Genomic DNA, 21,410 nt, shown 5'->3' on the forward strand with positions numbered 1-21,410 from the left:
TGGACAGGAGCGATCTGTCACATTCATTTTAAAAATTGCCTCTGGAAGCTTTCACGGCTTCTTCTTTCCCTCTCTGATTATTTCTCTGTGTCTGAAATGATGGCAATTGTATTTATAAATACGAGAATTAAGTGAGCTATTTTTATTTTCCTGACAGCTTTCTGGTTGGTCAGGCAGGTGGTGGGATTCGTGGCCTAAGGAGGGGATGGGAATGAAGGCACGTGACATGCCCCAAGTCACGCGGGCTTATCACTGGTGGAGCAGTGGCCGGTGCCAGCTCGCTGTGTAGAGGGGACTCTGTGGTCTGAGGCTGAGCCAGGCAATGTCATCTCCAACCAAGTCACCAGTTTGGCCCAACTTCCAGGAGCCATCAGCTTCCAGGTGGACCTGGGAAAAACCCAAGGCTGGAGTTAGACCCTCAGTGTGGTGGCTTTCGGGCAAGAATTCTCCCCACAAACAGCTGGCCTGAGATAGACTGCACACACCCTACAACTAACCCTTTCCATCGTTCCAGTCCGTGATATTCAGCACATTCACAGAGTTGCGCAGCCCCCAAGTCAACCTCGGAACGTGGTCATGACTCCAGAAGGAAGCCCTGCAGCCCTTAGTCATTTTCTACTCCCCTGCCTGTCCCACCCGTCACTCTAGCCCTAGGCAACCACGAAGCTCCTTTCTAAGTCAGGCAAGAACGTTCTGGAGAGATTTCCTCCAAAGATGGGCACTTGCTAGTACAAGAACCTCCCCGCCGGGCTGGTGGATGGAGATTTCTACCATGTGGGCACACTTAACCTTGGCAGAATCTCCACCAGTCAAGACCGGCAGTGTGTGTGGCTGGGTTTAAAGCACCATGCAGCACTGTCACGATGCAAAATGTGTGCTTTGAAACTCCAGCTAGAGCCCTGCACCTCTATCAAGATATTACAGGGAGAGATGTAACTGGCAAACTCCGTGAGCATGCTGGGGAAACATCCATTTAAAAATCAAACTGGGTGCGGTGGCTCACACCTGTAGTCCTAGCACTTTGGGAGGCTGAAGCAGGTGGATCTCTTAAGGTCAGGAGTTCAAGACCAGCCCGGCCAACATGGTGAAACCCCATCTCTACCAAAAATACAAAAATTAGCCGGATATGGTGGCGCACGCCTGTAATCCCAGCTACCCAGGAGACTGAGGCAGGAGAATCCCTTGAACCCGGGAGGTAGAGGTTGCAGTGAGCTGAGATCGCACCACTGCACTCCAGCCTGAGCGACAGAGCAAGACTCCGTTTCAAAAAATAAATAAACTAAAATAAAGTAGCATGCTTCATAGCATTTTCTCCACCTCCTAGTAACGAGGCCGCCTGCCTCAGTACAATCACTGTTACGGCAGAGTCTATGAAAATATTTATTGTTAAACTTTAATTGGAAAACTACTATTACAGTAGGAAATTGTCTGTCATCTATAGATGGGATTAGATCCCTGCCTGTCCTATAAGACATCGTTTTGTTTTACTGAAAACTCAATATATATACATATCATCTAGAATCAGTTTTTTTTTTTTTTTTTTAAGATAGTCTTGCTCTGTTTCCCAGGCTGGAGCGCACTGGCACGTTCTCGTCTCACTGACATGGCCGTCTCCTGGGTTCAAGCGTTTCTCCTGCCTCAGCCTCCCGAGTAGCTGGGATTACATATGTGTGCCACCGTGCCTGGTGAATTTTTTGTATTTTTAGTAGCGGGGGGGTTTTGCCATTTTGGCCAGGCTGGTCTCAAACTCTTGACCTCAGGTGATCCGCCCACGTGGGCCACTCAAAAGTGCTGGGATTACAGGCATGAGCCACCACGCCCAGCCTAGAATCAGTTTTTTGAACTGGAAAGCACCTTAGAGATGGTGTCTTCTATTCCAACCATTCTGTTTTATTAGCAAAGATCATGGAAGCACAGAGAGGTTAGGTCGAGTGGTTCTAAACCAGTTTTGTCTTTTGGTGGCGTTCACCGTTGTCACAAATCCCCACACCTTACACCTCTCATTCCTGCCACAGTTTGCTCTTTGAAGGGGAGAAGAGAAGCCTGGAAAGGCCTTTCCACCCCCCGGAGTTGGGGAGTGATTTAGCCCAAGGTCAGATGGGCTCTGCTTGTAGCTGGCTTTCAGGTCCCAGTCCAGAGGGGGACCCAGCTCCTCTGTGCGTGTGTGCATGCATGTGTGGTGTGTTTGCGCATGTGCATGTGCAAATGTCTTACCAAAAAGCACTTCTTCATGTCTTCCAGTTTTTAGTACATGTGCTGCCGAAGCGAGCACTCTTCATGTCTTCGTATCCAAACCCCGATCTCCAGGATCCCCTTCTTGTGACCTCAGTCATGGGCCGGAAGCCACATCTTCTTTCTCTTTGGCCTTGATAGCTCCAGCGTGATCCGATCCCATATTAACATAGGGACTTTCATGACACAAAGTCAGAGGTCTCAACTGTGCCCTTCTGACAAGTCGGAGAACATGCTTTGTTTCATTGATTTGCAGTGGTTCAGGGAATTGAGGGAATTGGAAAAAAGAGACAAATGGCAAGGGCCATAGAAACTATCTTTAAACATTTGGCATCATGACTGCCATCGTGTCCAGTGCTGGTGGAACAGGGGTACGTCTGTGTGTGTATCTGCATGTGTGCGTGTGTGTGTGCATGTACACGTGTGCGTGCATGTGCGTGTGTGTGTGCATGTGCATATGTGCGTGCATGTGTGTGTGCGTGCACGTCCGTGTGTGCATGCATGCTTGTGTGCATGCATGCGTGTGTGCGTGGACGTCCGTATGTGCGTGCATGCGTGTGTGCGTGTATGCATGTGTGTGTGCGTGTGCACATGTAGATACACACACAGACACTGTTCATTCAGCACTGTCGTTCACAGGTGGAGCTCACCTTAGCTCCCCTGCCTGGACCCTCAGCCAGATGCTGGCCTCAAAACTCTTTCCTTGCTTCCCTGGGTCAGGGACACCTGGCCCATCCTCAGACACCAGCTTGGGTAGACAGCGGCTCTGGGACCCACAAAAACTAACAGCCCCCAGAACTGAAGAGCCCTTGGGCTTCATAGAGCATCTTAGAAAATGGGTAATGCGAGGCCAGGCAGGGTGGCTCACGCCTGTAATCCCAGCATTTTAGGAGGCCAGGGTAGGAGGATCACCTGAGGTCGGGACTTCCAGACAAGCCTAACCAACATGGAGAAACCCTGCCTCTACTAAAAATACAAAATTAGCCGGGCGTGGTGGCGCATACCTGTAGTCCCAGCTACTTGGGAGGCTGAGGCAGGAGAATCGATTGAATCCAGGAGGCGGAGGTTGCGGTGAGCTGAGATTGCGCCATTGCACTGCAGTCTGGGCAACAAGAATCAAACTCCGCCTCAAAAAGAAAAACAAAAAAAAGAAAATGGGTGATGCAGCCAGGCACGGTGGCTCATGCCTATAATCCCAGCACTTTGGGAAGCCGAGGTGGGTGGGTCATATGAGGTCAGGAGTTCGAGATCAGCCTGGCCAACATGGTGAAACCCTGTCTCTACTAAAAATACAAAATTAGCCGGGCGTGGTGGCACGGGCCTATAATCCTACTCGGGAGGCTGAGACAGGAGAATTCCTTGAACCCAGGAGGTGGAGGTTGCAGTGAGCCGAGATTGCGCCATTGTATTCCAGCCTAGATGACAGAGCAAGACTCTGTCTTCAAAAAAAAGAGAGAAAAAAGAAAGAAAATGGGTGATGGACCTTTCTAGTCAAAATACTGATGCAGGAAATCTCCATTGGGCTGGACTGAAGAAAGTGTAAAGGACATCAGACGTTCCTCTCAATGTGACTTAAGAGGACAAAATTGTGGAGTATTTTCAAATGGCCTCGGGCTGCCCTTCTGAACCTTGGGGGTGCCTGACCACCCACCCTTATCCCCCAAGATTCACTCGCTGGGCCATGCCTCCCAGACAGCATCTCATCCTGGAAACAGTCTCAGAGTCCCCTTTGTGTTTGGAAATAGAAACCTGGTGCCCACCGATGGTGCCTGGTGCTGAACGATGCGGTCCGGCCTCCTTGGGGAGGCCCAGCCTTCTCTGCCCAGTATCTCGGGGAGAATCAGGACTGGCTCAGTTGAGCCAGTTTAAGTGCCTGATTTTCTCTCTTCGATGTGGGCAGCCTGGCTAGCAGAGCTATGGGAGGAGCTGCACATTTGTAATGCTGAGTCACTTCCTTTGAAGCGGGTCCCTGGGAAGAAGACTGACGCAAGAGGACCCCCTGCCGACAGCCAGGCACCCTTCGTCACCCTCTGACCCGCTCCTCAGTCCTATCTTTCAAAAACGCTTTGACGAAGAGCAAAGGGGCTTTCAAATGAAAGAGGGGTATTTGCGCATGTCCAGGCAAGGTTTTAGGTAGATTTACTGTTTAAACACTGCCGCAGATGTAGTCAGGCATAGACCCAGCAGTCTGGTGCTTGGAGACTTCATGCAGGTTCCACTACAAGAGACCTTAGCGTCTCTCAAGTGTTGAGTCACTTCGCCTGTTCTGAATGCCTTCTGGAACTCTGAAAAGTGCATTATCACTGGTGGCTTCTCTACATTCTTTCTAACCCCCCTCCCACATTTTTAAAGGAGAGCCTTTTCCAAACAGCTGCGCAGGCGGCCAGCGTTGCTTATCTCCGTGTGGGCAGGCTGCTGCTTTACATTGCTTTTGTTTTTGTTTTTGTTTTGTTTTGTTTTTAACAGTCCTGCAGTTAGCAAGTTGATAGTTGCTGCCTCATCAGTTTAGAAATTGAAAGGGCAGCCAGATCAGTAATGCTCAGCTTTGTAAATGGTGGCAGTTTCTTCAAGCCAGGTGAACCTTGGATGCTGTTCACGGCACCCCGGTGTTGACTCTGAGGCTTGCGGCTGGCTTTGTTTGCATTTGGTTGTCTCCAGTAGAAAAACCGAGGCTCATGGTTTTAAGCCCGGAACTGATGGTGAAGCCGGTCCGTTAAGCTCTGGGTGGATAATGCACGCTCTCTGCGACTCCCGCCTGCCCGAGCAGGGTTGGAATTGCTCCTGCTGTCAGATCTTCTAGGCAGTGGCAGAGAATCATCTTGAAAATGTCTGCATAGGTGGCTGCCGTGCTGTTTCAGTCTTCCACTATCTCCTTTGAGAGGTGGCAGATCCCACCTGGGTGCCACGGCAGTTGCCCTGGCAGACAGGAAATAGCCGTGTCTGTCTGGAGCCTGCGTGGGAGATGGCATGAGTGGCACTTGTCTGGGGATATTTATATCTCTTCTGTCTCACGCACAGTGAAAGACAACTGACGGCGGGGCACAGTGGCTCTTGCCTGTAATCCCAGCACTTTGGGAGGCCGAGGCAGGCGGATCACCTGAGGTCAGGAGTTCAAGACCAGCCTGACCAACATGGTGAAACCCCGTCTCTACTAAAAATGCAAAAACTTAGCCAGGCGTGGTGGCGGGTGCTCATAATCCCAGCTACTCAGGAGGCTGAGACAGGAGAATTGCTTGAACCTGGGAGACCGAGGTTGCAGTGAGCTGAGATCACGCCACTGCACTCCAGCCTGGGTGACAGAGCAAGACTCCCTCTCAAAAAATAAAATAAAATAAAAAATAGAAAGACAACCGACGTCGAAATAAGCCTAAGTCTCAGTTCCTAAATGTCTTCATAAAAGCATCGAAACTGCTCTCTGGGGCCCAGGTTTGAGAGTTAGGGTCTGGTTACGTTGACACATGGACATGCACCTTCCCTGGATGTTGGCGTCTTCTGGAGTCTCCTCCTGCACCTCACACCTGCTCCTCCTCCCGTTGCAGGTGTACCTTCCGGTTTCCCAGCACGGCCATCAAGATCCAGTTCACGTCGCTCTACCACAAAGAAGAGGCCCCGGCCTCCCCGCTCCGGCCGCTGTACCCACAGATCTCCCCTCTGAAGATCCACATCCCGGAGCCGGACCTCCGGAGCATGGTCAGCCCCGTCCCCTCCCCGACTGGCACCATCAGGTAAGCAGCCCCCCAGCCTGCCCTTGGGCCCCCAGGAGAGAGGGAGATGGTGCGAGCATGCCTGTCGCATGCAGCACTGGGGTCCAAATCTCTCTGGAAAATTGCACGTGTATGGAAACACAGAAAGTGGTGTATGTGCATCTGGGACCTGGCTGAAATCTCTGTGAATTCTCTTACAAAGGGAAGAATCACTGCCTGGTCATCACTTTTCCCACTGGAAGTTTTACAAATTAGGGCTTGTTAAAGCAAGCACAGGTTTTTTTTGTTGTCTTTTGTTTGTTTTGTTTTTTTTTAAAGGACGTTAGAAATGGTGTTTTTGTTTGTTTTGAGACAGTTTTCGCTCTGTCACCCAGGCTGGAGTGCAGTGGCGCGATCTCGGCTCACTGCAACCTCCACCTCCCAGGTTCAAGCCATTCTCCTGCCCCAGCCTCCCAAGTAGCTGGGATGACAGGTGCCTGCTACCACGCCTGGCTAATTTTTTTGTATTTTTAGTAGAGACAGGGTTTCACGATGTTGGCCATGCTAGTCTTGAACTCCCGACTTCAAATGATCTGCCTGCCTTGGCCTCCCAAAGTGCTGGGATTACAGGCGTGAGCCACCGCGCCTGGCTGAAAATGTTTTAAAGTAATATTTGTCCACCAGGATTTGGTGAACTTTGTTTCTTGAAGCTTCATTTGTGAAAATTCTCTATGACCTTTTAGAAATTAATCTAGATTTTGAAGAAGTTCTTCAAACTTCCTCATCTCTGGTGTGTTATACAATGATAAACTCCTGAGTAGGGGTTGCAGGGTGAAAAGTGTAAACAGAGCTCTGTGTAGGGAGTGCCAGTGAGCCCTGGACTGAGTTACACACGAACCTCAGGCGGCAGCCTGGATGCGTGGCACACAGCCCTGGCCCTGGTCCTGTCATCCAAGGATGCAAAAACAGACGTGTGCTTGAGGCTGGAGGGTTCATACGTTCTTTAATGATTTACCTCTTCATCGCGGACATTTCCTAAACATGGCTGGCTTTTCTCTCTCCCAACTGTACCTCTGTGGCCCTGAAGACGTGTGGCCGCGCACAGTTTGGTGCCGGAGCTGTGACTCCTCCGCAGCACCAGCAGTTTCCTCATCGCTCGTGCGTCACCAGCAAAGGTCAGCCCAGTGGAAAAAGCAGATCGAATCTTAGGGCTGTTGTGAACATGGTGTTGACCTTACCTATACCCTGAAAGGGGCTCAGGGGCCCTCGGGGACATCTGTGAGGCACATTCTGGGCATGCTGCTCTGTTGGAGCGAGTGCCGTGGCAATCCTGGGCCAGCCACGTCAGTCCCTCCCTGCTGACCTGCGCACTCTGCTGAGCCCCGGCCTGTACCTTTGCTTTCTTTTTTCTTTTTTTCCCCTTGCAGCTGTAGGAGAAGAGAGGGCTGTTGTTTGTTTTTCAGAGACAGCGTCTCACTCTGTCTCCCAGGCTGGAGTGCAGTGGCGCAATCATAGTTTGCTGCAGCCTCCAGCTCCTGAGCTCAAGCGATCCCCCCACCTCAGCCTCCCAAGTCGCTGGGAGCACAGGCATGCACCACCACACCCAGCTAATTTTCTTATCTTTTGTACAGACAGGGTCTTGCTATGTTGCCCAAGCTGTCTGGAACCCCTGGGCTCAAGAGATCCTCCCTCCTCCACCTCCCAAAGTGCTGGGGTTACAGGTGTGAGTCAACACAACCAGCCCATACGTGGCCTGCACCTTTTCAGGGTCCACAGTTAGAATTACACACGGGCTTCTCTTGGAACAGAGCCATCAGGGGCACAGCTCCTCTACCCTGCTTTGCTGACAAGTTACCAGTGGCCTCCTACAAGTTACAAGGTGGGAATCATCTCCATTTGAGTTGCCTGGAGTCGGCCTCCTTTTTTCCAGAGCCAGTGGGTGGGCGAGTCTCTCGTGGAGAGAGAAGTTCAGGGACAGTGCTGCTGCGGAAAGGCGAGGCCCTGGGCTCAGGCCGGGCATGGTCGCGTGTGTGACTCTTTGCGGTCACTTCAGCCCCCACCTTCCCGGGCCTGGTTCCCGCCTGCGGAGCCAGTGCTGTGACGTCATGACCCTCTGGGATGATGATGATGGTGAATCCTAAGTGACTGAAAGCCTGGTGTGTGCCCGCCTGGCCCTGTGCTGAGCAGTGCACATGCAGTATTTTGTTTAGTTCATACAGCTTTATGAGAGAATGTTCTGGAAGTAGACAGTGATGCTAGTTATTCAATTTTGTGAATATCCTAAAAGTCACTTTAAAGGGTGACTTGACTGGGCGCGGTGGCTCACACCTGTAATCCCAGCACTGTGGGAGGCCAAGGCGGGCAGATCACTTGAGGCCAGGAGTTCGAGACCAGCCTGAGCAACATGGTGAAACCCCGTCTCTACTACAAATACAAAAATCAGCTGGGCATGGTGCCACACACCTGTAATCCCAGCTACTTGGGAGGCAGAGGCAGGAGAATGGCTTGAACCCAGGAGGCAGAGGTTGCAGTGAGCTGAGATTGCACGACTGCCCTCCAGCCTGGGCGACAGAGCGAGACTCCATCTCGAAGTAAATGAATAAATGGTGAATTGAATGTTACGGGAATTGTATCTGAAGGAAGCAGTTGAGCACCGCATATATCCTTAAGTCTTTACCTAATACCACCTTAAAGGCACTGTAGAAACGGTGGCCAAGACCAGCTCATGTGCTGCTGGGAGCTCACCCCAGAAGAGGCTGCTCCTGCTGCTTTTGGGGTGGGCAGCAAAGGCCTCAGGTCCAGAGAGAAGCAGGCCAGGCAGCGATCCGGGGCTCCTGGGGAAGGGCTAGGCCAGCGCCCCTGCCTTAGCCTGGCAGTGGGTTATTAATCAGCAGGTTGTAATCCAGCTAAAGAGAAGCTTTATTTTATTTTATTTTTATTTTATTTTTTGAGACAGAGTCTTGCTCTGTCACCTAGGCTCTGTCACCTAGGCTGGAGTGCAGTGGTGTGATCTCGGCTCACTGCAACCTCCACCTCCCTGGTTCAAGCAATTCCCCTGCCTCAGCCTCGAGAGTAGGTGGGATTACAGGCACACGCCACCAAGCCCAGCTAATTTTTTTTTGTATTTTTAGTGGAGACGGAGTTTCACCATATTGAAAGAAAGAAAAATGTTTTGGTTTGCTCCGGGAGGGGGCTTAAAAAAATAAAACTATTTCCCAGTGTTAATCCAAATTTGCACATTAAAGTCGCATTTGTATGACAAGAGAGGTCGTGGTTTGCAAAGGAGTTAATAAGCGATACCTATGGCCGGGCGCGGTGGCTCAAGCCTGTAATCCCAGCACTTTGGGAGGCCGAGACGGGCGGATCACGAGGTCAGGAGATCGAGACCATCCTGGCGAACACGGTGAAACCCCGTCTCTACTAAAAAAAAAATACAAAAAACTAGACGGGCGCGGTGGCGGGCGCCTGTTGTCCCAGCTACTCGGGAGGCTGAGGCAGGAGAATGGCATGAACCCGGGAGGCGGAGCTTGCAGTGAGCTGAGATCCGGCCACTGCACTCCAGCCTGGGCGACAGAGCGAGACTCCGTCTCAAAAAAAAAAAAAAAAAAAAAAAAAAAATAAGCGATACCTGTTTTTTAAACTAGGGCAGAGAAAATACTGTTTATTTTATCTTAGCTTCAGGGGGTACATATGCATGTTTGTGACATGGGTATATTACATACTGTTGGGGATTGGGCTTCTAGGGTGCCTATTACCCAAAGGGTGAATGCGTACCCCCTAGGTCATCTTTCACCCCTCGCCCTCTCCCGCCTCCCCGCTTTGGAGTCCCAGTTTCTTGTTTCCATCTTCCTCTTCCTGGGTATCCAGCATTCAGCCCCTGCTTATAAGCAAGAACAGGCGCTGTGCGGTATTGTTTCTGAGTGAGTTCACTTGGGACAAGGGCCTCCAGCTCCCTCGCGTTGCTGCCCAGGCCAAGATTTCGTGCTTTTTTATAGCTGGGAGTGAAGAAATTTCGTTGAGCACCTGAAGCTCTTGCGGCTGGAGCTGTTCTGAGAAGCTGGGTGGCGGCCTCCTGTGACCGCCAGTCCCCATGGGCGATGCGAGCAGCTCCCTGGGCCTGCACCCGCCCTGATCTTGCTGCGGGAGCCGGGAAGGTGGGGGGCCACCCCGTTCCCCTCCTTCCGCCCAGTCCTGTTCTTTGAAACCGCCCTGTGCAAAGACCGGATTCCTGTTAGGGGGAATTCTGTGCGGAGAAAGTAGTAAGTTAGGGACTGGCTGTCTGGCTTTTTGGCCTTCCATTGTTACAATAAAAGCCTCTCTGTTTACATCCGTTTATCTTAGCACCGTGGAATTCAATTGAGTGTTTAGAAACCTCAGAGGCCCTTGAGGTTTTGCCTGCCAAGATACTTTTCAGTTTGAGTTTCTGCTGTAGGGTGGAGCCGGCGTGTTTACAAACACTCCCTGCCCTTCCCTGCCCCCTCCCCACTCTCCTCTCTGGCTGGCTCCCTAACAGATCCGGAGGTGGGAGCGGGGCCAGGCCTGGAGAGCTGGCTGCCTGCAAGGCTGTCCCCTCCCGGTGCCGCCCCGCCCCCGCGGTGCCTGCCTTCCTAATTTGGTGTGCATTCGCCTCGCCAGTCCTCATTGGCCGTGAGTGGCTGCCTTGGTGTAGGCCGGGCTCGCCCAGAGCCCCTCATTCCCAGGAGTCGGGAGTGGCTTGGGAGCGGCTTTTTCCTGGGGGGCCTCCCTGATCAGCTGCCCCTGCCCCCGCCCCCCGCCCCACCCTCCCTCCTTCCTTTCCGTTCCTCCTGCTTTGCTCTCGAAGGCCCTTGCTCCTTTTCCCAGGATGGGTGGGTGTGTGGGTGTGGGTGTGTGGTTTTGTGTGTACGTGTGTGTTCTTTTCTGATTTATTTTTTTCTGCCCTGAAGTACTCCACCCAGAAAATGAATGAACTCTCTTTGAAATAAATTCTGCTATCTTTAGCAGAAGTTTGACCTTTCTTTCCTTTTTGCTAAGAAGAGTTTTTACAGGCCAGGCAGGGTGGCTCAGGCCTGTAATCCCAGCACTTTGGGAGGCCGAGGCAGGCAGATCACCTGAGGTCAGGAGTTCGAGACCAGCCTGGTCAACATGGTGAAACCCTGTCTCTACTAAAAATACAAAAATTAGCCAGGTGTGTGATCCAAGCTACCTGGGAGGCTGAGACGGGAGAATTGCTTGCACCTAGGAGGCAGAGGTTGCAGTGAACCAAGGTCGCACCACTGCGCTCCAGACTGGGTGGCAGAGCGAGGCTGCATCTCAAAAAAAAAAAAAAAAAAAAAAAAAAAAAAGTGTTTTTAGGAAGGAATTGAAGTATTTAAGGAAAGAATTAAAGTAGTTAATCATTTTCTAGGTTCTACCAAACAGACACCAGTCTAAAAAGTGTCCCTTAGAGGGAGAGTTTGAAGAAAACTGCTGAAATTCAGTGAAAGGACTTTGCACAGAGAGGGACTGTTTCTGCTCGTGAGGGCAGTACTTCAGGAGCTGTTTCTCTTAAGGCTTTTCCTGATGTCTCCAACGTGGAGATCAAAAATGAAAGTAAGTCGTACAATTCGGCGAAGGTCAGCAGTATGTAAATATACAGTAGAAATGCAGCAACTGACTTCAGAAATCTTTCCGTTTTAATCATGATCTTTACACAGTTCTGCCTTACTACTAGATACCATTCAGTCCTAACTTGGTTTATGTTGTTTTGTAAAGTTAGAGGTCTTTTGTGTTTGGAGTTATTGGATCTACGTTAGAAATACTCTCCTTTTTCTGACAAACTTTGGTTCCTTCCTGCAGGGTGATTCATCTGTTTCAAAGTTTCTGGTTGGCTGGGCGTAGTGGCTCACGCCTGGAATCCCAGCACTTTGGGAGGCTGAGGCAGGAGGATTGCTTGAGGCCAAGAGTTCCAGACAAGTCTGGGCAACATAGTGAGACCCTATCTCTAAAAAAAAAAATTTCTTTTAATTAGCCAGGTGCAGTGGCTCACGCCTATAGACCCAGCTACTCGGGAGGCTGAGGCAGGAGGATCACTTGAGCCCAGCAGTTGGAGGCTGCAGCAAACTATGATGTCACCGCTGCACTCCAACCTGGGCAACAGAGCAAGACCCTGTCTCAAAAAAATAATAATTAAAAAACACCAGTTTGTGGCTGCACCTTCCCTGTGTTTTCAGCAGGTCTGCAGGAGGATTGTGGTGTGAAGGTGTGAGTCACCCCTAGCGGGAATCCTGCGTGGCTGATCCGGGCTGGCTGTGCCAGCATTTGCAAATCTAACGAGGGTCCCTCTTCCCTTGTCTCCCTGTCCCTGTCCCCGTAGGCTCTGCTGCCCCTCCCCAGCCCACCCCACCCTCTTACGTCTTTTCCCAGCTGAGAACTCTGGGGAAGTAACTGTTGCTTCCTCCACAGGGGAAGGTTGGGACTTTCTGTCTTCCTTTAATTTTTCCCTCCTGCCTAGATCCCTTCGAGGGGTGACTTTGGTGCTAAAGTGTTGGGAGTTCGGAATGAAGCTTGGTGGGGACGTCCTTGTGTTTGTCCCAATCTATTGAAAGGACATCCCCACCCCCGCCTTTCCTGCAATCTCAGGGAGGGCCCTAGCGCCCGCCTAGTGGCTTGTGTGGAGTAGGTCTGTTGCACAGCTTCTGTGCAGGCACGTGACGCATGAGGACAGCCCTTCCCGGGTTCCACGAGCCTCGGGGGAAGCAGGAGGCGCCTGCAGACGTGGAGCTGACCCCAGAACCTGCCTAGCTGCAGGGCCGCCTCTCAAGCACCCACACAGCTCTGTGAGGTCTATGCCTCACATGAGAGCAGCTCCTGTTCAGGCCACCATGCTGGCTATTCTCACCGGGGCAAAATGCACTTCAGAAACAAGTTAATTTTATTTTTAAAATTATTATTTTTAATGGTGGTTCCAATTTGGGTTTGGGGGGTTGATTTTGTTTCTCTTTGTTTGTTTTTTGAGACAGGGTCTCTCACTCAGTTGCCCAGGCTGGAGTACAGTGGCACAGTCACAGCTCATTGCAACCTCGACCTCCCGGGCTCAAGCCATCCTCCCACTTCAGCCTCCTGAGTAGATGGGACTACGGGCACCCACCACCACACACAACCCAGCTCATTTTTTATTTTTGTTGAGATGCTGTCTTGCTTTGTTGCCCAGGCTGATCCTGAACTCTTGGCCTCAAGTAGTCTTCCCACCTTGACCTCCCAAAGTGCCAAGATTATGAGCATGGACCTGTTTTGTTGTTATTGTTTTGTTTTGTTTTGAAGCAGAGTCTTGTTCTGCCACCCAGGCTGGAGTGCAGTGCTGCGGTCATGGCTCGCTGCAGCCTCGACCTCCTGGACTCAAGCGATCCTCCCACCTCAGCCGTGACTACGGGAGTGATCCACTAGTTAATTTTTTAAAATAGCTTCCCAGCATTTTACAATGTCAGATTTATCTTAAAGGAACACATTCTTTAAGATCGTTCTAGGAATTCGCCTCTGAAAATTTTCTTTCCCTATTTATTTATTTTTTCAGATTACGAAGAGACTATCTATCTATCTATCTGACTATCTATCTGCATCTTACAAAATGCAAACACTTCAGAAAGTGAGAATCCCCCCCACAAGACACTCTCCAGAGCTGAGCCCTTCTGTCTTCTGTCTCTGAGTCGTATTTGTACGTGACTGTCTCTTGGTTTTTCCATGGTAGATATTACACATGAGCTTCCTATATGGAAATTAAGGATTTAGCTTCCTCCCTCCCCATCCCAGTAAAGTTACATCACCATGTTTGGTTTACCTAGTGTTAGCATTTTCTGTATTAGAACTGTGTAGTGATTGTAACACTTAGCCATTTCCTTCCTTGTACTTTTGGCTTATTTCCGTCACACTCCCCCTGCTCTTGGAGTTAATAATGGCCCTTTCTCCCTTTACTGTGAAGGCCTTCCTCTGGGGCCCCTCTGACCACAGGATCATCTTCTCCATCATCCTGGGAATCCCCTCGGGAGGTGGTGGTGGAGAGAGGGCTGTTTCCTGACTCCCACGTCTTCCTCTTTCCTGATTGGTTCCTTTGTTTTACTAGAGTACATCCTCCAGTCGCTTCCTGGGAAAGGGCACAGGAGAGAGACTTTGCATTCATTTACTTATTTAAGAGACAAGGTCTCACTTTGTTGCCCAGGCTGGTACTTCTAGGCTCAAGCGAGCCTCCTGCCTCAGCATCCCGAGTAGCAGGGACTACAGGTGTGCACCACCACGCCCGGCTAATTTTTGTATTTTTTGTAGAGATGGGGTTTTGCCGCGTTGCCCAGCCTGGTCTTGAACTCCTGTGCTCAAGTGATCTGCCTACCTCAGCCTCCCAAAGTGCCGGGATTACAGGTGTGAGCCACCTCACCTGGACCCCTGGTTCCTGTCCACACTTTTGGGACTGGCTGTGCCTGCAGGCCTCTGAGCTGAGTCTCTCATGCCTCTCCTTTCCTTTCTGTCTCTACTTTCCGGGAGATTTTCTCCAGTCTCTCCTTCCACCCTTTCTTGGATTTGTATTTCTCCTCTTTTGAATTCTTATTTTTTGAGAGTATGTTCTTGCTCTGCAGGTGTGCTTTGCGTGCTGCTCTCACTGTCTTACAGAGATGGCGTCGTTACCTCCCTAGGGACGGGAACCACGTCTCGTCTCCTCCCGGGCTCCCATAGGTTGCCCTGGGTCCCTCTTCTCTTCTCTTTTGCACCATGTCCCACCTGTTAGAAGCTTCGTCAATCCACAGATGTGCCTTGGCCGGCTGTTCTGTTTAACAGCGAGGTCCTAAAAACCCTCTTAAGAGTGGCTAGTGTTGGAGCAGGGGCTGGGACAGGGACCCCGAGCATTCTCCTCTGCAGGGAGGTTCCCCCAGGAGGCTTCAGGTGCTGCCTTGGGACATAAAGGACATCGCAGACCCCTGCGGCCTTCTTGCCCCTCCACTGCCCACAAGGCTCCGTCCCAGCCCCTTCCTCCAGCCCCTCCAGACGGGTCCCATCTGTGTCTCTAGGGCTTCAGGAGGGATCAGGTCCCTTCTGACAGAGCACTGCCCTCTCTGGGCCTGCCAGAAGCGATAACGGTCCCGACCCCAGGCCTCTCAGGGTGGCCTCCACCTCAGCGTAGAGCCAAGGGCATTGAGGGTGGACTGGAAGGACCACAGCCCTGTGCCCCAGGGAAGGCTTGTGTTGGGCTCTGGGGACAGAGCCCACCAGCTGGCAGCTCCAGAGGTGGCTTTAGGTCTGTCGTTGGATTTGCCTTTCTCAGCGTGACTTCTCATGATAACGCAACCCAGCGACCCGTGTGTCCCACAGCCCATCCATTCCTTTCCAGTCTCCCTGCACTGGCGTGTCCTGGGTGGTCCCAGAGGCGCCTTCTAGGCCCGGTCCCTGGGCGTGGTGGAGGCTGCACGTGGTGGGCCAACACAGGGCTGTCCCCACGAGCCCGGCTCCGGGAGTCCCCCATGCAGGATCCTCCGGCTCTCTCATCTGAGGCAGAAATGTGACTTGGGAATTGTCCTCCCTATAAAGGAAGCAAAATCGGGGCCTAGGGGTGAGCTGCTTACTGTGCTTCTTCCCACTCTCAGCCTCCAATCGGGGGCACAGGCATTTGATTCCCGCGACATCTGTGGGCTGTCGCTGTCCAACCTCTGTGTCCCACACCCAGGCAGCTAGGGACTGGGGGTGCCTGACTGAGGCCTGGGGTACTTACCCCAGAAGGAGTGATTCCCTGTTTCCTAGAATTGAGCTGGGGGTCCCTGTCGGGGAGCAGTGGGGTCCCCTCAACTTTCTGCTCTCTCTCATTCCCGCAGGAGGAAACGTGTGCATGTGTATGCCGTCATTTTCAGCATTCTTTTTTTTTTTTTTTTTTTTTGAGACGGAGTTTCGCTCTTGTTGCCCAGGCTGGAGTGCAATGGCGCAATCTCGGCCCACCGCAACCTCTGCCTCCCAGGTTCAAGTGATTCTCCTACCTCAGCCTCCCAAGTAGCTGGGATTACAGGTGTGCGCCACCACGTCCGGCTGATTTTGCATTTTTAGTAGAGACAGGATTTCTCCATGTTGATCAGGTTGGTCTCGAACTCCTCACCTCAGGTGATCTGCCTGGCTCAGCCCCCCAAAGTGCTGGGATTACAGGCGTGAGCCACTGTGCCTGGCATTCAGCATTTTTTTTTTTTTTTTTTTTTTTTTTTTTTTTTTTTTGCGGGGGGAGACGGAGACTCACTCTGTTGCCCAGACTGGAGTGCAGTGGCGCAATCTCAGCTCACTGCAAACTCCGACTCCCAGATTCACACCATTCTCCTGCCTCAGCCTCCTGAGCAACTGGGACTGCAAGCGCCTGCCACCACACCTGGCTAATTTTTTGTATTTTTTAGTAGAGACAGGGTTTCACCGTGTTAGCCAGGATGATCTCCATCTCCTGACCTCGTGATCCACCCTCCTCGGCCTTCCAAAGTGCTGGGATTACAGGTGTGAGCCACCACACCTGGCCCAGCATTTTCTTTAGATTGCTAAGGGAGTGTTTCCGTGGACTCTTGGCATCAGACACGAGATGTCTTGATTAGTTTCCCAGACGGCGCCAAGGCCCCTGGCTTTGGAGCTGGGTGTCCCATCCCACCTCGGCCGGGCACCCTCGGACCTGTCTTCCCCCAGAGCACTTTACCAGCCCTTAGCGGCGACGTACCTTTCCTAGCTGGAATGACACCAGGATCCAGCAGCCCAGGCCGGGTCCGGTGCTGGGGAACGTGGTGGAGAGACCCCCCTCCTCTCTTCCCTGTGTTTGAGCCAGCTTTTGCCAACCTGTATTATTTCCACTTGAAATTATTATCTGGGGAATGACAGCCTTTCCTGTGGGTTTTACTCCGTGAGGTTTTTTGTTTGTTTTTTGAGATAGGGTCTTACTCTGTTGCCCAGGCTAGAGTGCAGTGGTGTGATCATAGCTCACTGCAGCCTCGACCTCCTAGGCTCAAGCCATCTTCCTGCCTCAGCCTCCTGAATAGCTGGAACTGCAGGTGTGCACTGCCATGCCCAGCTAATTTTTTAAATTTTAAAACTTCATTTATTTATTTATTTTTAGAGACAGGGTCTTGTTCTGCTGGAGTGCAGTGGCACAATTATAGCTCACTGTCGCCTCAAGCTCCTGGGCTCAAGCAGTCCTCCTGCCTCAGCCTCCTGAGTTGCTGAGACTACAAGTGCACACCACCACACCTGGCTGATTGTAAATTTTTTGTAGAGATGGGGGTGTCACTATGTTGCCCAGGCTAGTTTTGACCATCTGGGCTCAAGCGATCCTCCCGCCTCGGCCTCCCAAATTGCTGGGCTTTCAGGCATGAGCCACCGCGCCTGGCAGACATGAATTTTCTAGGATCTTTTGCAAAATAACTGCTGGGAACAGGAATGGGTCCCTGCCACCCGTGCTGGGCCATCACTGTTTGTTGTGGAGTGGCGGGGGGGGTGCCCCTCATTGGTCCTCAGGAAGGATCCAGAAGCCTGCCACCTCATGGGCCTCGGACAAGATTTTCCGAGCTGATTGGCCATTCCCCAGCCTGTGGCTGGAGATCAGAGTGTATCTGAGTGACATCTCGGCTCAGTGGTCCCAGCAAGGCCTGACATTTCAGTTCTTCCTGCTGAGTCCCAGGGGGATATCCAGTAGCTTTGGGTCTGGGACTAGGTGCACAGGCGCAGTCTGCAGCCCCTCCAGCCATGAGGCCGTCCTGCCTCAGCAGGGAGGCGTTTGGTTCCCAGAGGCCCTTGACAAAGCTGATTTTGGGGGCTGTGTGCTGTTCTCAGTCAAAACCTTTCTCTCCCCTTCTCACCTTCTTGTAAGCTTGGGTTTTGTATTTTGGGTTCAGAACTAAATTCAGAAAAAGTTTCCTTTTGACCGTTGCTACCTCTATCGAGCCATTTGTGGGTGTTCATTTAAGTTTCGACGTGTGCGGAACTTACCTATCTCTGCCGTATTTGGGGAGCCTGTTGGAAGAGAGAACAGGAATTCCAGATCAGAGTCCTTAACGTTCCATGTGGGTGACACTGAGTCATTCCTGAAAATGCCCCAGGCCTGAACTGCTCATTAATGTCAGCTGCCAGGTTTTTCTCAGCCACAGGAGTTTTTTTCATTCATCCCCCTGCTCCATCCAAAAAATGTTTCTTGAGCCCCACCTGCGCCGAGGGGGGCTCCTGCTTAGCCTGAGGTTTGGAGATCTGAGTCTTGTGCCTGGACAGTTGGGGAAGGATGTTCCAGGCAGAGGAAGGGGCAGCAAGGCGGGAGGAGGAGAATGGACCTTCTGGATGGTTCTGGGTGGCCTGCAGGGCAGTGCAGCCAGGGAGCGTCCTGCCCGCCACGGGGGCTCTAAGGCGGCTGAGGGGGGATGTCAGCATCACAGGTGGGCAGGGTCCATCCCAGGACGGGGCCAGGTGGGTGCCCATGAGCTCAGGACAGTGGGAGCTCTTTCTCTTGGGAGGTTTTGCACCCGCTCTTCGTGTTCTCATTGGCTTTCTCTGAATACCTGTAATAGAAATCATTTTCAGAAGCAAAACATCGCTGTGGTTTGCTAACTGAAGCCTGCCTGAGTGAGTTAGGAAAGCAGGCCAGGGCGCACCCCTCAGCCGGACGGACGCAGCCTCCTGCCCACGGTCCCGGCCTCAACCCAGAGCCTCACCTGCAGCCGGGGGTGTCGGTCACTCCCGGCCACCTGGGTTGCTCCAGCCTGGGAGGGAGAGGGGATGAGGGCAGGGGCATCTCAGCAGCTCAGGGCAAAACCGCAGGGGTCATCTCTTCCCGAGGGCGGTGTCTTCAGGAGAGCCACCTGCCATGCCTTCATCCTGCCGGGCGATGGCACCTCCACAGCCCCTTTCTAGCATCTGCCTCTGACTGCACGGGGTTGTCCTGGGCCTGAGCCTTTTCCCACAGCGCCATCTTGTGGACACCTGTGCAGCAGCCAGCAGCCTGCAGAGGCTACCTGCTCCGGGTGCATGTCCTGTAGGGTGCACGTCCTGTAGGGGTGTGCGTGGGGGGAGCTGAGGAGGGGCCCGCACAGAGCTGCCTGACCAGGTGCTGCCCTGGGCCCTGCACAATGGCAGGAGGAGGGCCTGCAGCACTCTCAGTCCCCGAGCAGGAGTCACCACTGGAAGGAAACTTGGCTGCCGTCTCCAGCATCTTGTCCCTGACGCTGTGTGGCCTTGGCCCGGCAGCGTGATGGCACTTACGATTGGAAAGTTCGAGCTTCTTCCCCACAGCCCCACCCTCTGGGTAGGTCCTGAAGCCCTGTGCCCCACAGGGCTTTTTCAGAGCCATGAGCTTACAGTGTCCTTCTCTCTCCTCAGCGTCCCCAACTCCTGCCCAGCCAGTCCACGTGGTGCCGGCTCCTCCAGTTACCGCTTTGTGCAGAACGTGACCTCAGACCTGCAGCTGGCAGCAGAGTTTGCAGCAAAGGCCGCGTCGGAGCAGCAGGCAGACACGTCCGGAGGAGACAGCCCCAAGGTCTGAGCCCACCCAGAGCCGTGATGCACGTGGTGACCAGGATCGGGCCATGGTGACCCAGTGTGGGCGGCACAGACAGCCCAGGGCCCGTGGGCGTGTGCTTGAGGTGGTCTCAGCCCACAGGGAATGGAGCCACAGCTGGCCGTAGAGCTGTCGGCGCTTTCTCCTTTTCGTGCCCAAATCATCCCCGTTGGTCATTTGCTGGTGACAGGGGTGGCACCGTCACCAAGGGCCCCTCCCGCTACGCTCCTTGTTCATTTGCTGCTGGCATCCTGGCGTCAGAGCCTTCATACAGCCCTTGAGAAGGATGGCACTCTCCTTACAACTTTGTCGTAGTTCGTTTCTGTCCAACAGCTGTTTTCAGATTGATTTGTGGAAGAGGTGAGAAATTCCAGAATTAAATTATAATAAAAACAAAGTTTTCCTTCCCACGAGGCAAAAATGGCCGTTCCTAGTTGAATGCAAGCACATCAATGGGATAGTTGGAGGGCACCGGGATGGGTGCCGTCGAGACATGCACGGTCTTGTGGGAAGGTTCCTCCCTGTCACCTGTGACAGGTGGGTGGAGTGGACTCAGGGACCTTGCTGGAGCTCATCCCGTGAGCCCTGTCTCTCCGCAGGACGAGTCAAAGCCGCCATTCTCCTACGCGCAGCTGATCGTGCAGGCCATCTCCTCCGCCCAGGACCGGCAGCTGACCCTGAGCGGGATCTACGCCCACATCACCAAGCATTACCCCTACTACCGGACGGCCGACAAAGGCTGGCAGGTGAGGCCAAGTCCCTGGGGCTGGACCACCTCTGAAGGCCCTTAGAACGTGAAACTAACAGGCGCATCGCTTCCCTTAAAACAGAAAAGAGGGCCGGTAAGGGAGCTCATCCCTGGAACCCTAGCACTTTGGGAGGCTGAGGCAGGAGGAGGATCAAGACCAGCCTGGGCAGCATAGAACCTCTTTTCTACTAAAAATTAGCTGAGTGTGGTGGTGCACACCTGTGGTTCCAGCTACTCGGAGGCTGAGGTGGGAGGATCACTTGAGCCCAGGAGGTGGAGGCTGCAGTGAGCTATGATCACACCACTGCACTCCAGCCTGGGAGACAGAGAAAGACCCTGTGTCTAAAAAGAAAAAAAAATATTTTTTAAACTAAGAAGATAGATATAAAAGAGGGATGTTTTCACAGATGGCCTATGATACATCTGAAAGGCACTGTGATACCATTGTATCTAAATACTCTTTTTTATTAGTTTTCTTCTTCTGAGCCCCAGAACTGAGAAGATGGGTCTATACCTTGTTAGATTTTGTGCTTGCTGTGCCTTACGATCCCATGTTAAGTTGGAAAAATGCACCGTATACTGTTAATAAAACCGTCTACATGTCTGAATTGTGGATGGGATTGTAAGAGCTTTGTCCACACCAGCCATGACTGATGCATGTTGCATTTGCCTGTATTTTCTCCAAAGTCAGTGTAGCATATCCACTAGTTTTGTTTTGTTTTGTTTGTTTTTTGAGACAGGATCTCACTCTGCTGCTCCAGCTGGAGTGTAGTGGCACGATCTCAGCTCACTGCAACCTTTGCCTCCCGGGTTCAAGCGATTCTTCTGCTTCAGCCTCCTAAGTAGCTGGGACTACAGGCGCCCATTACCACGCCTGGCTTTTTTTTTTGTATTTTTAGTAGAGACAGGGTTTCGCCATATTGCCCAGGCTGTCTCAAACTCCTGACCTTAGGTAATCCTGCCCACTTTGGCCTCCCAAAGTGCTGGGATTACAGGCGTGAGCCACTGCGCCTGGCCAAGACCCAGTATTTTCTTTGTCCCAGACATGCTCCTGGACCAGGATCTGTCATTCTGTTTCACTTTTTCTGTAAAGAATGGTAATGGCAGCCAGGCACAGTAGCTCATGCCTGTAATCCCAGCACTTTGGGAGGCCGAGGTGGGAGGATTGCTTAAGCCCAAGAGTGTGAGACCCCATCTGGACTAAAAATACAAAAAATCAACCAGACATGGTGGCCCACGCCCATAGTCC

At 52.3% G+C, this 21,410-nt stretch overlaps 1 protein-coding gene across 1 annotated transcript in view; it reads left to right on the forward strand.

Annotated features, from left to right (window-relative positions):
* Positions 1-21,410, forward strand: part of FOXK1 (forkhead box K1) — an 83,476-nt gene that overhangs the window by 54,471 nt on the left and 7,595 nt on the right. The window contains 3 exon segments of the mRNA XM_050784336.1: positions 5,772-5,957; positions 19,236-19,392; positions 20,013-20,159. Coding sequence (XP_050640293.1) covers positions 5,772-5,957; positions 19,236-19,392; positions 20,013-20,159 — 490 coding nt within the window.

The sequence above is a fragment of the Macaca thibetana genome, chromosome 3, assembly GCF_024542745.1.
Source record: "Macaca thibetana thibetana isolate TM-01 chromosome 3, ASM2454274v1, whole genome shotgun sequence".
In the NCBI taxonomy this organism is placed as follows: domain Eukaryota; kingdom Metazoa; phylum Chordata; class Mammalia; order Primates; family Cercopithecidae; genus Macaca; species Macaca thibetana.